Source organism: Populus alba, chromosome 1 (assembly GCF_005239225.2).
Source record: "Populus alba chromosome 1, ASM523922v2, whole genome shotgun sequence".
NCBI classification, from domain to species: domain Eukaryota; kingdom Viridiplantae; phylum Streptophyta; class Magnoliopsida; order Malpighiales; family Salicaceae; genus Populus; species Populus alba.
This window is the reverse complement of record NC_133284.1, coordinates 4,464,725-4,482,082: the sequence shown is the minus strand read 5'-3', so window position 1 is coordinate 4,482,082 and position 17,358 is coordinate 4,464,725. Positions and strand designations below refer to the sequence as shown.

General features: G+C 30.0%; 1 protein-coding gene across 3 annotated transcripts; it reads left to right on the top strand.

Moving 5' to 3' along the window:
- Positions 1-9,134: 9,134 nt before the first annotated feature.
- Positions 9,135-13,613, top strand: LOC118033992 (uncharacterized). Of its 3 annotated transcripts, none has more exons than XM_035039135.2 (10): positions 9,135-9,280; positions 9,443-9,530; positions 10,618-10,702; positions 11,074-11,148; positions 11,233-11,269; positions 11,926-12,009; positions 12,134-12,194; positions 12,294-12,400; positions 12,807-12,872; positions 13,248-13,613. In XM_035039135.2, exons 2-10 carry the CDS (start codon positions 9,443-9,445, stop codon positions 13,341-13,343), a joined length of 699 nt encoding a protein of 232 aa, XP_034895026.1. In that variant the 5' UTR covers positions 9,135-9,280; the 3' UTR covers positions 13,344-13,613. The 3 variants fall into 3 exon arrangements, with proteins under 3 accessions (XP_034895026.1, XP_073261880.1, XP_034895027.1); XM_073405779.1 differs by lacking the exon at positions 13,248-13,613 and adding an exon at positions 13,071-13,241; XM_035039136.2 differs by lacking the exon at positions 9,135-9,280 and having other exon boundaries at positions 9,316-9,530.
- The last annotated feature ends 3,745 nt before the right edge of the window (positions 13,614-17,358 follow it).

The following is a 17,358-nucleotide window of genomic DNA, read 5'->3' as shown; positions in this document are numbered from 1 at the left end:
AGTTACCAACATCTTGGAGTATGAGGTTGATGCAATGAGCAGCACATGGAGACCAAAATATTGAAGGAAATTCTTCCGCCAACAACTTGCAAGCAGCAACATAATTAGAAGCATTATCAGTCACCATATACACAATATTTTCAGGCCCAACCAATAAAACAACCTCACTAAACAATTTATGCAACAACACAGCAGTCTTTGAGGCCTCTGATGCATCTACTGTTTTTTAAAAAATAGTTCATTTAGGGCAATATACCAAGAAATTAATTAAAGTTCTCTTCTTTTGATCTGTCCATCCATCAGCCATTCATGTGCAACCGGTCTTCTTCCAAGTTTCTCGATAACTCTCAACAAAAATCTTCACTTCATCAACCGCCTTTGCTAGGTAATAATCACGAAAAGCATGGAAATTTGGTCCTTTATAACCAGGACCCATTGATGTTATACCATCAATAACATGCTAATAGTAAACCGAGTTTGCAACATTGAATGACACACATGCATCAATCATCCATTTTGTTATAGCAAGATCACATCGTTCGATAGTTTCTTTGTTTTTCCAACAACTTTGGAGAAACTTTTGAGCACCATGATTTATTTTTGGAATAAAATATGCCTCTAATGTTATATTTTCTTTCTGTTTTCCACAACTTGCAGACGATTGCTTAACAGCACCAGTGATTTTACTCTTTCCTTTGTTGGCAACCTTCGGTGGTAACATTAGCTTCTTACCATCAGCTTCAGCATCATACGGGAGTGTGGTAGTGATTTTTTTAAAATATTTTTTATTTAAAAATATATTAATATATATTTTTTAAAAAAATTGATATAGACACATCAAAATGATTTAAAACAGCAAAAAAAAATATTAATTTCAAGTAAAAAAAAAGATTAAAAAAATAATTTTTTTAAAAAATATTTTAAAAATACAAAAACAAATACAACTTAAATATATGTTTAGTAACATGGTATAAGACGTTATTGTAAAAGTATTTTTAATTCAAAATATATTAAAAAAAAATTTGATTTTTTTATATTAATACATTAAAATTATATTTAAAAAAAAAACCAAGTAATCAAATATGGAGCTTGGATTGGGCCAACAGCACCTTTGTTGTATAATTATTTCAGGCCTGGATTTGAGCATCACTTTTCAGGTACAGAGTCCAACTAGCCACTTGTATTTTGCAGCGTGGGTTGTAATTTTTATAAGTTGACATGGATTTTTTAAAATTATAGTAGTGATGGTAATTTAAAAATATTTTTTATTTTAAAAATATATTAAAATGATATTTTTTTAATTTTTAAAAATTATTTTTTAAATTAGCACATCAAAACCATCTAAAAATATAAATATATAAAAAAATTAAAATTTAAAAGAGCACATTTGTAAACGGAGCCTTATTTGTCAGCTGTTGTGTATGGGGCAGTGTCATTGTGCCATATATGTGGTCCTTCACATGCCTCAGCTTGATAATTATCCATATCTCCATGCTTTTTATGTAGAGATACAATACTAATTGTCTGCTCTTTTCTTTTTCACCATTTATGACATCAATCTGATATAAACATGCTTTCTGCGATACCCCTGCTATGATATCAATGTCCAGTTGTAACAGTTTATTAGAGAATAATATAAATTATATCTTAAAATATTATTTATTTTAAAATATTAGGTTGAAATAATTCTTTATTATGGTATCAGAGTTTTGATGATCAAGCGGATTACAAGTTCAAATCTCATCATTCTTATTTATGTGAGAAAAATTAAGAGTAAAGTAGTGGAGATCTGTGCAAGTTTCAAATCTAAACTTTCACTTGAAGGGGTATGTGTTAAATAATAATATAAATTATATATTAGGACCTTACTTGACAGCTTAAAGCTATTAAGATTAAGATGATTCTTTAAATATGATTTATATTATTCTCCAAAACATATCTTTTTAAATTATATAATTTATATTATTTTTTAAAACAGTATAAATTCAATGGGTGACTAGCAAATTTTATATCTGTCTGTTTCCACTTTGGTGAGGAATACCAAAATGAATTTATAATCCCTTGTAAAACATCTCTTTATGCCCGTCGTGGTTGACAAGTTACATATTACATCTGATCATGCCTTGCAGGCTGTTTATTTCCGCTGCCATGGGGATCTCCCGAAGGCCCTCGACCACTATCTTGGATGTGCAAATTGGCAAAAGGTTCATTCTATTTTTGTAACTTCAGTTGCTCATAAATTATCTTCGTCAGGTAAAAGCTTTTGTCTATATAGTGTTAAGTAACACATGCTGCGTGTTTCTTATCGTGATGCTGGTAGGATTCAATCGTTTGGAAGCCCCCAGTCCCACCTTTACAAGAGAGAGAAAACACTTGGATTTTCTTTTTGGGCTATATGTAAATTGTTTATAAATAAAGGCTATAGCCCAAAACTGAGAAGTTATGCAAGTCTTGGGCTACTTGTAAATCTTTTCATACTCAATTTGATGCAGCCGATCACTCAGAGATAAGGAGGCTTGCAATTGCAATGGAGGATCATAAATTCGAAATTGAAAACTGGGACTTGGGAGCTTGAATTTACGTATGATTCTATTCAATAAGAAGCTCGTTGCCAGACTCTCAGTGTGATTGTTTTTTAGATAGTTTTCAAGGTTTGAAATAAAAATAAGTTTAAAAAAATATATTCAACTATGTTTAGTTGAATTTAGATATGAATTTTGTAAAAACTGTGGTTAAAGTTTATGTGTAGTAAAAAATATACTTAAAGTGTTTGGATAAAATTATGGTCTAAATTAATGTTATTAATGATATTACTAAAAATAAAAATAACATGTAATTATTTTGTAATTCTCAATTGCATTAATTTGCATTTCATTAATATAAAATTTTAAAAACAACTAAATGAATTACAATACTTTTTTTACTGTCCCGTTATTGCAATCCCATCCCAAGTTTCTCTCCATTCAAAGCTTGAAGAAAGAAGTCATTATTTGCCTTTCTTACAAGTGGTCAGAAAAAAACCAGTAATAACTTTTTGATAATTTTAAGCAAACATATCAAGAATATTTATGAACTCTAATTAAAAAAAATACAAGACTACCTCACAATAACTCTGTTTTAAACTCAATTTTTTAGTAGATCTCGTCTCGTAGCTTAAAACTTCAATTATTTAAAAAATCAAACATGATTCACAATTCATCACTAATATAAAAGCTACTGAAAAACCATCACGGGTCTTAGATATCTAATTATCTATAGATCTTAGCATGCATTCTATACATCACTATCAATATTGAAAGTAGGTATTGCTTAATCAATCGGGATCAAAACTAGAGTTTATTCCTCACTTGAGCTGTGTTTATGCCAAAGGATGTAAATCTCAGCTGCCTTCAATGTTTTGTTTCAAAGTTCATTCAAGCCATTTACTTTAATGGGCATGGTTTTCTCGGAGGATTATGTTAAAGAGCCCACTAAGCACCAATGCATGTGTCACTGACATGCTTTTTCTGAGATTTTGAAGGTAGTACTTTTAACTATATATATATATTTTTTTTTTTCTGAATGTGCATTTTATCAAAACTGGTGTTAACATGAGTTTTCGATTAATGTAAACTAAAGGCTTGTTCAGTTTGAGCTGGCATTCTATCCTCTCTTTCTCTTGAACATGTTATATCCTTTGCAGGATTCTCTTGAGAGCAAAAATCCTGCCTGCAGAGACTTCCTCGATAATCTGAATGAATCTTCGGCAGTTTTGTGTGATCATTTACTTGGCAGTTGGCACCCTATCTGTTAATTTTTAAAATAATTTTTTTATATTTCAAATTGTCTTGAGGTGCTATTATAAAAAACAACTTTTAAAAAATAAAAAAATTATTATTTTAATATATTTTAAATAAAAAAATATTTTAAAAAACCGGTGATAAAATATACTTGATTTTCGTGTGGTAAACAGTAAATTATTGGTACGGAAAAATTATTACATCAGTTTGCATGGGATAAAAAAACTGAAGAGAGTAATTTCTGACAACATGTTTTTTATACTGGCATGGATGTCAATGCTTTGTAAAGAAATGGCCACGCTGCGTAAAGTGAGGCAAGTGCAATAAATTCTTACAAAGAAAACCTGTGTACGGGCCAATAATTGTGCCCCATGCTCGTCATGTCAGATTCCCAATTGTACCATAGTGAATTTCTTTTCATTTCAAAAATGAAAATTGAATCGCTATTTATTCAAAAATCGACTAAATGTTCGCAAAAATATGAAAACAGAGAGAATAAGCACCAAGATTTCTTAGCTCAAGACTTTTTTAAAATTTAAAATAATTTGATAATTGGTCTTTATATTCTTGGTTTTAATTTTGACCTTTCTATATTTTGATATTCTTAATTTTATATTCTATATTTTGATACATTTAAAATCAAGTTATTTTGTTGCTTTTTTATATTTTGCATATAAAACTAATGAGATGACTTAAATAGTCTTAGCTTTAATAAACTTGAACCTAACTAATTAGTTTAAATTTTTTCTATGAAATAATTTTTAAGGTCTGGAAATAAAATTTAATGTCATAATTTTAATTCTTCAACTAAAAAAATTGTTTTTAAGAAAAAAAAACAGTGAAGATATTTTAAGGCAACTGATTTCTTAGATAAAGAAGAAATGGTATTTAGGCTATTAGTTTTTTTAAAATAAAATAACATAAATAAATTTTGATGGAGAATTAAAATAATGATGTTAATTTTTTTTTCAAATTTTCTATCAAAAAATAAAAATAAAAATCAATCAATTAGGTTTTAGATTATTGATGTTGATGATATTTAAGTTATTTCATTAGTTTTGTATACAAAGTATGGATGAAACTTTGAAAAAAATTATCAAATAACTTGACTTTAATTATATCAAAATGTAGAGGGATTAAAATTGAAACTAAGAATATATGGACTAATTTTTAAATAATTTTAAATTCATTAAAAAAATTGAACAACTTAGCTATAAAATCTACACCATATAATTATGTATCCGAAGTAGAGGTAATAATAATAATAATAATAATTCTTCGCAAGCTCAAAGCATTCGCGATTAACTATATAAAAAATCTATTTCATATAAATAAAAAATCCAGGGAGGAAGTTTGTGCCCAAGTCTCTATACGAGTATAAATAGTATGCTTGAAAGGTACTAGATGTTATTATACGAGAACCAAATTAAAAAATTAATGTTTGGATATAAATATTATATCTATAAAAACATGATAATTTTTTTAAAAGCAGTCAGACTAAGTTTTTTTTTTTTTTTCATGATGTTTTTATTTTAACAATTTAAATTTTTTTATCTGAAAAATATTAATTTATTTTTTAAAATATTATAATTTTAAATATACTAATATTGAAAAGATTTTAAAAATTATTATTTTAATATATTTTTAATTAAAAAAAATAATTTTGTAAAAAACATCATCTACCACAGTAAGGGACCGTTTGGTAGTGCGGTCGAAACTGTGTTTCGTCAAATTTCAAATTTTTTTTTTTGCTAAAATTGAGTTTGGTTTATAATCGTTTTGATGTGCTGATGTCAAAATAAATTAGCATGTATTTCGGCACGAAAAGCTATTTGAAAAATACTACTTAACACGCTCTAAAACTAGGACAAGAGTGAAGGGAGTGCCTGTGCTGCATCGTAAGGTGGGATCCACCAAAGCTGCTTCAATTAAACTCTAGCATGGTCCTACAACAGCTAAGAATATGCTTTTCAAGCAGAGTACAAATGTGTTTGGTGATATGCATTTATAACTATTTTTGCAAATTGGTAACGTTCTTTTCGGGTGATTTTAATAGTTCAGGCATCTCTATGTCAAAAACATTACAAAACACCTAACAAAAATATATTTTGTAAAATCACTTACAAATGCATTGCCAAAAATGAACTATAACAATATTATTTTTCTACCAATGTTAATGTTAATCAATAGCTACCACTTTTTTATTATTTTTAAAGCCGATTACAAAAAATCTTTTAAGATATTCCTATAAAAATTTAAATGGTTTTATTATAAAACTTGAATTGGAATGACAAGTTGATCTAAGACCTGAACCGGTTTGAGTTTAAGAAAATAAAAAAATATTAACTTAATCTAATTCGATAAAAAAACTTAAGTCAACTAAGGGAAACCTAGTAAAAAGTTTGTTGAACTTTTTTTTTTTTTTTTTTTTTATCAAGACAATGTTTTTTTGTTCATTTAAAAATTCAAGAGTTTCACTATCATACACTGGTTTTTCTAACAAGTGAGACCAAACCGTTACATGATTTTTTTTCTGATAAAAGATCAAACCCAAGTGTTTTGCGAGCTTATGATCAAATTATTATCTCTAATATTTTTACTAGCTAAAAACTAGAAAATATTTCATCAATACTTGTTGAAGGACAAGAATTAAACCACTTAAGATTTTGTATCAAGGAGACTTCTCCAAGTGTCTAGAGTGTCACTTGTGCTTTTTATAATATATTTTCTTAGTTGAGTTGATTAGAATAACAATTAAGCTCTTCAGAATGATTTTTTTCAATTCACGACTAATCTTATTTTTGGATGATTACAAGTGAAATAAGGGTGTTATAAATTGTTTTTTAAAAGGGAATAAGCTTAAAATTTTTCTTTAATAGTTCCATACTTGTTTTGAGCAAGTGCAAAACTATTTATAGGCTAAAAAAAAAAAAAAAAAAAAACTTAGTCGTTTAGTCACAGTTTTCTGTCCATTAACATAATTGGTTAGACCATTATAGAATCGGTCAGACCATTTTGAGAATAGATCAAACCTTTTTAGAATGAGTCAAATCATTTTGAAGAACCCTAAGAATTTCTGAAAATTTTCCAAAAACAACTTGTCATTTTGAGAAACAGTTTGACCATTTTAACTACTATTGTATCGTTTCCAAAACACTAAGATTGTTTTGGCTATTGTTCATATTTTGTTTTATTTTTGTATTTTCTTTGTCTTCTTTGGTTCTTTTGGGTTTATTTAGGTTGTATGAGTATTATAAAGTGTTATAAACAAATCTAGTGCTATTCGAAAAAAATCTTTTTATAAATTATTGATTAACGAAGTCAATAACGTATTTTCTACAAGTTTTTGGTTCTTGACCTTCTCGAATCATGTCCTTACTTGTTTAATGATTTCTTGAATGTTATAAACATGTTTATATTATTGCAAGGGTGTGTTGTGTGTGTGTGTGTGTGAGGGGGGTATATTAACATATCCTTATTTAAATCATTTAAGTATAGAATACATTATGATATTAATAATGTGATGTGCATATATCAAAATTATATCAAAACAATGTTTTAATATATCCAATATTTATGTTGTCATAAAAAAATATAATTAAATCAATCGTAGCCATATGGCTAACATAAATGTGACTCTGTCGACTTGGTAGGTCCAACAATAGCATGGATGACTGGTAGAAACATAATTTGTTAAAAAATATCAATACAACATCTTTTTTTTAAATATTAAAATGACAACACTTTCGATTGACTCAAGTTTAACATGTCAAATCCACACCTTGATTATAAGACTATAATAACTCTAAGTTAAAATAAATTATGAAACCTAATTCTCAATCAATTCAATGTTGAAGGATGAAATTGAAAAAAAAATAATCTAAAAATCAACCTAAGTCAACCCAAGTTAACCTCCAAAACCAACAACCTAGGTTTTGAGGTTGAGATAACCTTATAAAGAAAATAAAAAAAATTATAAAATTCAATTATCAATCAACTCAATGTTTAAGGATGAGATCAATAAAACATTCAATTAAAAAGAACACAAAAAATAACTCGATTTGAATCAGGTTTATTTGTCAGAATCACAACACGGGTCATGAGAAAAGGATAACCTTATAGAAAGCAAACAAAAAAATAACACAAGTTAACTTACTAAACCCGCGACCCTGATAATGAGATTAAAACATTTTTATATAAAGTAAATAAAAAAAAAATACGAAACACGATTCTCAACCAACTTAACATTGAAGAATGAATTATTATTTTTTTTTAAATCAATCTAAAAAGAGGACTAAAAATGACATGAATCAACTAGCGTTAATCCGTGAAAAATATAACTTGAGTCATAAGATTGAGATAACCTCATAGAAAGCAAACCACAACAAATTAGAAAGCCTAATTCCCAATCATTAAAATGTTGAATGATGAAATTAAAAAAAAATCAATAAAAAAGAAAGGCGAAATAAATCATGAAGGTCAATCTCTAACAAATCAACTAATTCCTAACAAATAAAATGTTGAAGGATAGCATTGAAATTGAAAAAAAAAATGAGTTAACTCACCAAACTTGCAAAACGCAATCCAAATTATGAGGTTAAGATATAGAAAACATATCAAAATAAATTATAAAACTCAATTATTAACAAACAAAATATTGAAAGATAAAATTTAAATTAAAAAAAATATATATAGATACAAAAAAGTTAAAAAAAACAAAGCACTACTTAAATGGATAATGCTTTCTGAGATAGTGAATAGTAAAACACTTTTTTTTTTTAGAGAGTTTGTTTTGGCTTTCAAAAATTATTTTTAAGAATTTTTTAAATATTTTTTTTATAATTGTAAATCATTTTATATGTTTTTGTCAAAAAATATTTTGTCAAAAAATATTTTTTAAATATATTTTTAAATAAAAAAATATTTATAAAAACAATGATTTTAGAATCCCAAAAACTACCTTTAGTGTTTTGTTAGAATGTTAATAATAATTAATTAATATAATGATATAATATAATTAGCAAAATAAAATAAAATGGTCAGAAAGTAATTAAAAAAAAGGTAAGGGTAGGCACACCGCACACGTGAAAGACATCAACTCATCCATCCACTCAATTCAGGAGGTCGTAAGTAAAAATATGGTACTGTCAGTCAACCTGTGATACCTTAAAATTCTAACCAATCAAAATTTAGCTCAACAATACATTTTTTTTTTTAAGTTGTTTTTCGCTGTGTTTGGCAGTATTTTTTTATATTTTTTTAAATTTTTTTTTATATACTAATATTAAAAATAAATTATACAAATATTATTTTAATATATATATTTTTTAAAATCTGAGCAGCGAACTCAAAACTCAAAATCCAATTTTTAATTAATAATTCATTCATATTTCATTATCTCTCTCTCTCTAACTTTCCGTGTCTAGAAAGTGGCGCTAGGCATCAGCCAACTATTAGAGAGAGAAAGCCACCAAGAAGCTTCCTTTCGCTGCCTGCCTCAGGTTTCTCAATTTTTACCGATATTATCATTTTTTTTTTCATTTTTATTATTATTCTCGAAGGAGAAGCTAGATCTTTCTTTTCTCTCTCTAAAAACATTTCTAATTCTCCTATTCTCTCTCTAACAAATAAATTTCCATTTTAATTAATTAATTTAATTGAAGATGCGTCGGTCTGCATCGAAGAAGGCTGTTCAATCGAATTCTACCACTGCTTCAATTACTTTTTCAGCTACGGATCTTTTTCGCTCCGGTATCTTCTCTCTCGATTTTTTTTTTCTGTTTTGATTTCTTATTTATTTTTCTAATATGTTTAAATCAACTGATTTTTACGTGTGGAATTGGTTTAATTGTGATTTATTATTTTCGGTGGTTCAATTGAGTTATTAGATTGGCAAGAAGAACAATAGAGAACTTATTAGTTTGTATTAGTTAATTAATTGTGATTTTTGTTGTTTAGATGGAAAAAAAATAAAAAATGAAGATGTGAAATTTGTGCTGAAAATGAGAAAAATATGTAAAAGATGGTAAGAAGGAGACTTTCAAACCGTGCATGAGACTTTTATCTCTCACGGCTCCTCAGTGATAAAACAAAAAATAAGATATACTGGTTTGGTTCCCCTGAAAAAAATAAAAAGATAGAGGGGGTTGGTGTTTCTATGAAGTAAAAACCTTTAATCGAACGACATAACTACTACTACTTGATCAAGCTAAATTTTGCTTCATCGTAGGGGAAAGATATATATTGGGTTGAACGCTTGCTAATCGATTCTAGGCCATAAATGTTTGGTTTTATAGCAAGAAGTTGAAATCTTTTTGTTCCTGCTTGGTTTTGGCTGAAGGTTCAAAATCTTTGGCATCTCCATGAAGAAAATCTCAAGATTGGCCTGCTTATAGCATCTTGAAAAGAAAATCAAACGTTTGTAGATAGAATAAACATTTGCTATCTATAGATGCTTGAAAAAATAGGAGCATTTTTATTAGATTTTTTTACAGATTCTATTACTTGAATTATTTTGAAATTCTGTACATTGAAGACCAAATAAACAATTCACGGATGTGATCATTTGGTAATGCTTGTGACAGCTAATAGGAATTAAACGATGTTAGGAAAGAGGAGCAACTATTTCTAAGATTATGCCAATGAAAAGAATTTGTGATAAAAACTTAGCTGAGGAATTCTTGGACTAATTGAAAACATGGAATCTAAAATGTAATAGCTAACATGCTTGAGGTTGCCTTTACAGAATCTTAGCATAATTCGTTTCTGAATTTATTGCTATGCTTGTTTAGGTTAACATTGCATTTACGTTGTAACCGGTAAACCTTTGTCTTTTTAGCCTCAAGTAAAGCATCTTCAAAAGAGATGGAACGAATCGATAACCTATTTTACTCGTACGCAAACAGGTCTTCTGGTATTATTGAGTAAGTTTCCTCCATCAAAATACTGTGTTTGATTAGTGAAGTGTTTATTAGCTTTTCATTATTGATAATATCAGTTGTGTTAATTTAAATTGCTATTGACTGTTGTTTCTCAAGTTAAGGAGATAATGTGTTTGTCAGTTACTTGATCACATGTGGGTGGACTTTCTCTGATGATACTTTTTGCATGCGACATTTTTGCTTTTGTATTTTGAAGTTCAACTTTCTGTCTCTCTGGCCGGTCTTATTAGGATGGGAAAAATACCAGAACTCTTAGTTTATGCTTAAGCTGTTATATGAAAGAATGATTTAAGATGTATCATTTTAAGATTTTTCACTTCATTTCTAATATTTAACATATTTCACTTGTACAGCCCAGAAGGAATTGAAACTCTATGTTCAGATATGGAGGTGGATCATACTGATGTCAGAATCTTGATGCTAGCTTGGTAAGTTAGACCAGAAGGTATTAAAGACTGCTTAACTTTTGGCCGTAAGATTATGTGTTGAAACTGATGGGCTGTACGTACCAGGAAAATGAGAGCTGAAAAACAGGGATACTTTACCCTGGTAAGGAACATGTCTTCTATACCCATCAATTTCTACTTAATCTATGCTTTGATTCTTGTTTCTATTTCTGATGTTATTCAATGAATTTGTTATCCACCTTTTATCTTTGATTCTCAATTTTGGCTCACCATTTTTTGCCAGTATCCAATAATGTCATTGTATTAGCAGCCTTTTAAATTGATTTTAGCATTCAAGGAGATGCTTAGATAGTTTTTATGACTTATTATTCTATGATTTAAGAGTTTCAACAAAATTTGATTCTATTTGCAACTGTGTTTACTCAAAAATACAAAGATTGCAAAGTGTTAATACTCGGTGCTTAGACATGCTTACACACACACATATATAAATAGTTGCCAATGCAGTCGCTCATTACAATTTCCTGGGATTTTCGTACTCTCTATCTCTGTGGATGCTTATCTTGCTTTGTGGTTTGTCGTTTTCTATTGGTGCATGATGTATTGTGCAATCTAGAAGATTATACATACAGACAAGTGTTGGGATATATCTTAAGCTCTTAAATATCTTCCATCTTCTTTCTCTTTCTTCATGTTGATCATCTTATACCCAAAACTGTCAACATTATATTCCATAATTAGGGATATTACTGGCTCGTCCATTTCTTCCCTCTCACTAGAATGTCTTAATGTTCATAGGAGGAGTGGCGAAGGGGCCTGAAATCACTGAGGGCTGATACTGTAAATAAATTAAAAAAGGTGCTTCTGGAGCTAGAAAAGGAGGTATGACCCTTTGTGGTTTGGGGTACTTGTGTGTACTTTTTGATGTTTTTTAATGTACTCAACGAATGGAACTCATCTAAAGAAGGTTGAAAAGCTACTGATCTTTTATCCCTTTCTCTAAAAGGTTAAGAGGCCAACAAACTTTGTGGATTTCTATACCTATGCATTTCGATATTGCCTAACAGGTATTGTGAGTTTACAGCGGCGTGTTGTCACATGCTGAAACATTATCTTTCCCAGTTTCCCCATTTATTAATGCTGCTTTCACCCTTTGCTTTCTTCAGAGGAGAAACAAAAGAGTATAGACATAGAGAGCATCTGCCAATTGTTGGATCTTGTTTTAGGATCCCATTTTCGAGCCCAGGTTGATTATTTCATTGAGTATCTAAAGGTCAGTGGCCACATTTTTCATGTTTGTTTCTGAAATTTGCTGCTGTTTGTATTCTAGTTGTTGATTGACATTGTTTATAAAATGTCAAGGGTCATTTATTATTTATGCTTTTCGTATATGATAAACAGTTTATGCTTCTCTCTGGTCTTTTAGCTTATGAGCTAGACTTTAGAATTGATGGGCTATTTGATTCTGCATCTGTTTTACTTTTTGAAGCCAATCTTGCAACTTAATTGTTTTCCTTTTTTAAGTGAAAAATAGAAGAAAACTTGCTTTTTGATGTGCTAGGTGATCTAGGCAGCTTGATCTGAAAGAAAATGTCCAATTTATTTTATATGCATGTATTTGTATGTTTCTTGGTAGTTGTTACAGCCCCGTATTAACTATGCTTTCACTGTGAGTGCAGATTCAGAGTGATTATAAGGTCATAAACATGGATCAATGGATGGGCTTTTACCGTTTCTGCAACGAGGTACTTCCTGTTCTCCACTCGATAACTCCAAACGTCTTAATTTTGTTATATTTAATTGACTAGTTATAGACTAAGGTCTTGTGATCCAAGCACCTTTACCATCCTTTTCATGGTATTTTATTGATTTTGTATTTTGGTAATGCATATGCATGCATGCATGTTTAGGCACTAACATTATAATTCCATTTACAAGGAAAGGTGGAGAAAAATTGAAAAGAGCAAGATTTATTTCGGCATTGGCCTAAATTTCTGTTCATCCTTAGTGATATGATACTGACACCTCTGCAGTTGCTTGGTTACCAGTTCATATAAATGTTTTGGCTTGTTATCTAGTTCATGCTCCCATTTTATTGACAGTTTCAAATCTTTTAACAGATAAGTTTTCCAGACTTTAGTAATTATGATCCGGAACTTGCATGGCCCCTGATCTTGGACAATTTTGTAGAATGGATGCGAGCAAAAAGGACCTAAAAGTCGATGCTTTTGGTTACTTGGGTTCCCTGCTGTAAACCATTATTATTATTTAAGTAGGTAGTGGTGAAATCCCTTTTATTTTCCCCACCATTTGGGAAATGTATTGTTTTCATTCCATGCCACTTCTCCCTCTCCCTCCCTCTCCCTCCTTTTGCTCTTTCCCTCGCGTTGCTGTTCAGTAAAATATGTGATCGGTCTGTTTGCAGGATTATTGAAACTACACACATTAGACTCCCCCAAGAGTTGTAACATGTTAGTTCTTTGTAATCCTGTTCTCCTCCAAACCAGCAACTTATGCTCAAATATCTTAGAAAGTGAAGTTTGCGTGTTGCTGTCCATGCAAAATTCTACCTGTCATAGGTATAGACTAGTTACACGACCCGTGCGATGCCGCGGGTCAATTTGTTTTGCATAAAAAATATAAAAAAAACTAAGATTTAAAAGTGTTAGGTCTTTTTGTAAAGTTATACCAAAAAGTCTTAGGTTTGGCTGCAACACATAACCTAAGAGTAATATTTATAATATTAATAATAACATTAAATTTGAATGATCTAAGTTTAAGTGGGTTTGGCTGCAATACCAGACCCAATAGCCTTGGATGTAGGTCTGGCTGCAAAGTCGTGTCATAAAAGTGTGACAATTAAATAGATTAATTAAAAAGAAAAAAACAAAGAAAAAAAACCAACAGAAAGAAAAAAACTAATGAGAAAAAAGAAAAAAAATCTGAATTAACTGGGTTAACTCGCCAAATCAGGTTAACCCGTCAAACCTGAGATTCGTGTCATGAAAGTGTGATAACTAAATAGAAAAAAGATTTAATATTAATGAACTAGATTTTTTTTTTAAAAAAGGATTAATTAAAAAAGAAAAAGCAAAAAGAAAAATACCTATAGGAAGGCAAAAAACTAATGAAGAAAAAGAAAAAAAATCTGAATCAACTGGGTTAAACTATTAAACCTGGAATCCGTGTCATGAAAGCCTGATAATTATATAAAAAAATTTAATATTAAGAAACTATAGGAAAAAAAAATAAACTAAAGGCATAAGCTTTTTCATTGTGGACTGTACTGTGTTATTCATAGAAAAAAGCTTATAAAGGAAAAGGAAAAGGAAAAAAAAACAAAGGCATACGTCATAGGTTAAAATTTTTTTTTTCTTGCATAAAAAAATATAAAAAATGCTAAGATTTAAGAGTGTTATGTCTTTTTACAAAGATATACCTAAAAGCCTGGGGTCTAGTTGCAACGCTTAACTCAATAATATTATTTGTAATATTAATAATAATATTAAACTTACATGACTTAAGTTTAAGTGAGCCTGGCTGCAACACCGGACCCAAGAACATTGGATGTGGATTGTCTCAGCCGTGGGAAAAAAAAGTGGCTATAAGGTCGTATCATAAAAGTGTGATAATTAAATAGATTAATTTAAAAAAAAACAAAGAAAAAAAAACCAATAGAAAGAAAAAAACTAATGAAGAAAAAGCAAAAAATATGAATTAATTAGGTTAACTCTTCAAATCAGGTTAACCCGTCAAATCTGTGATTCATATCATGAAAAATTGATAATTAAATAGAGAAAAAATTGATGAATTTATCCAAAATTAACTGGGTTAACTCGTTAAACCTGGGATACGTGTCATGAAAGTTTGATAATTAAATATAAAGAAATTTAATATTAACAAACTAAACTAAATGAAAAAAATTAATTGAAAAGAAAAAAAATCTGGGTTAACTCGTCAAACCAGGCTAATCTATTAAACCCGGGATCAAAATAAAAAAAATTCATTAAAAGAAAAAAAAAAAAAGAAAAGAAAAGAAAAAGAAAACAGTTTAGCGAATATAACAATAATAATTATTATAATATAATAATATAATATATTAAATATGGGAAAGTGAAAGGCTTATATAATATAATAATAATTATTATTATAATAATATAATATATTAAATATGGAGAAAGTGAAAAGCTGGGGGAAAACTACAGTGTTTTCCCATGTCTTTTAGAGTATTACTTAATATCTTAATAGGACAGCTTAGACTCTAGGCTATATCATCCCCACTCTTTTGTATGGACCAGAGCGATGATAGATATTTCCTCAACTTGTGCCTGGCATTCTGGCAGTCTTCCTCCGAGACAAAATGGGTACTGTGTATATACTAGGCACATAAATTAACTTCTAAAAACACCACCGAGTTCCTATCTCCAGCATTTTTACAGTCACCGGACTAATTGGAAATGGCAGTGCCACAATGTTTCTGTTCAAGGTCAATAACCTGCCCTTACCGAGCTCTAATCACTTGATTTGACACTGTTGTCATGGTTGACAAGATGCACACTTTTTGCACCAGCTGGTTTCATTAAATTTTGAAAAAAAATTTTTTTGTTAAAATTAAGTGCGGTTTGTATCTTTTGAATCGTTTTGATGTCAAAAATGATTTTTAAAAAATAAAAAAACATCATTGACATATATTTCAGCATGAAAAGTTATTTGAAAAGCAACTGCTACCTGCTTGACAATAGTGTTCTTCAAACACGATCGAATACAGTGCGAAAGGAAAACAGACCGGTTCCCCCCCCCCCTTTTCTTGCTTTTGGAAAAATTGGAACCTTGAAGAGCCTTATTCTATTCCTGCACTCGGAAATTTGAAGTGGCTGTTGACGCAAGAGTTGGATGTATTTGTCATTCCATCAGTCAGATTAAAGAAAACTTGTGAGCTGATCGAACAAGATCATATTGCTTATGAAGAAGAAAGTTTGCAACAATATCATATTGCTCGAGGCCTCGCCGCCCTGCAGAATTGTGTGGTATGAGATCAGATATACGTGGAGTAGTTGTTGGGAAGCTGACTAAACAACTTTCTCAATTTCGTTTGTGATTAAGAAATCTGCAGCCCCGACTCCTGATCCCCGATTCTACATGTGAAAGCACTCGGGCCAGAATGTTTGACTGCATGATATTTTTATGCTTTGAAATATGAACGAATAGTCTTCGCGGAAAGAGAGAATATTTTGAGTTACACAAGTGATGGCCATAGCCCTCCAATATAAAATATATAGTTTTGAAACTCAATTAGTGGCCGATTCTATCTAATGATTGAATCACGAGTCATTTGAGTTTACCCGAGTCAATTAAAAAAAATTAAAAATAAATAATCATTCAAACAACTCTTCTGCAATTTTCATATTCCCACTCTTCGTATAAACAAAAATCAACTCCATTCAAAAAATTACATTCCTATTGGATATTTTATCAAACACTTTTCACCCACACTCTAAAAACCCACATTTTATATACATATCAATCATAGAATTTCCAAGATGTAAATCCTCACCAAACCCCTTAACCAAAATCATTTGCTCATGAATTTGCCGCTCCAAACCTACATTTATTTTAGCACCACGAGCCTTAAAAAGAGTAGTAAATGTTAAAGAAACATGCATATATTTTTTTTCATCAAACTATAAAACTCAGTTGATTAATTTAACATTTCCTCAATCAAATAACCTTTGATACACTGTGTTGAGGCAGGGGTTGTCCAGGCTCGATGAATTGGAGGGGATGGCGTGTTTGGGGTGGAGACATATTACAGGCACAAGAGCTATGAATTGAAATTGTTTTTCTTTAATTAACAATTTTGTAGCATCCATGGCTATATATATATATAAAGGCCGGGTTTGCCCGGGATAACTGGGTTTTGCCGGGCCAATTTTCAAGCGAGTTTTTACTTAGATCTAGACCGGTCTCAGATTCGGATCCTGGATCAACCCGCCGGGCTGGTCTGAGTTTCAAAACTATGATAAAATGACTTGGGATTCCCTTCTTTATGCCGTGGAGCCAAAAGAGGTTACACCAAACTGAATGGTGGCAGGATGAACCCCACATTGTACTCCATGGGAAGCAAGAGTAAAGACTAAAGCAAAGTTATGCTGCATTCGACTTTTCTCAATTTTTAAGGCTTGAAAGTCCAAGATTTACTTTCTTGCTTGTTGGAACTTCACTTTACCAAAG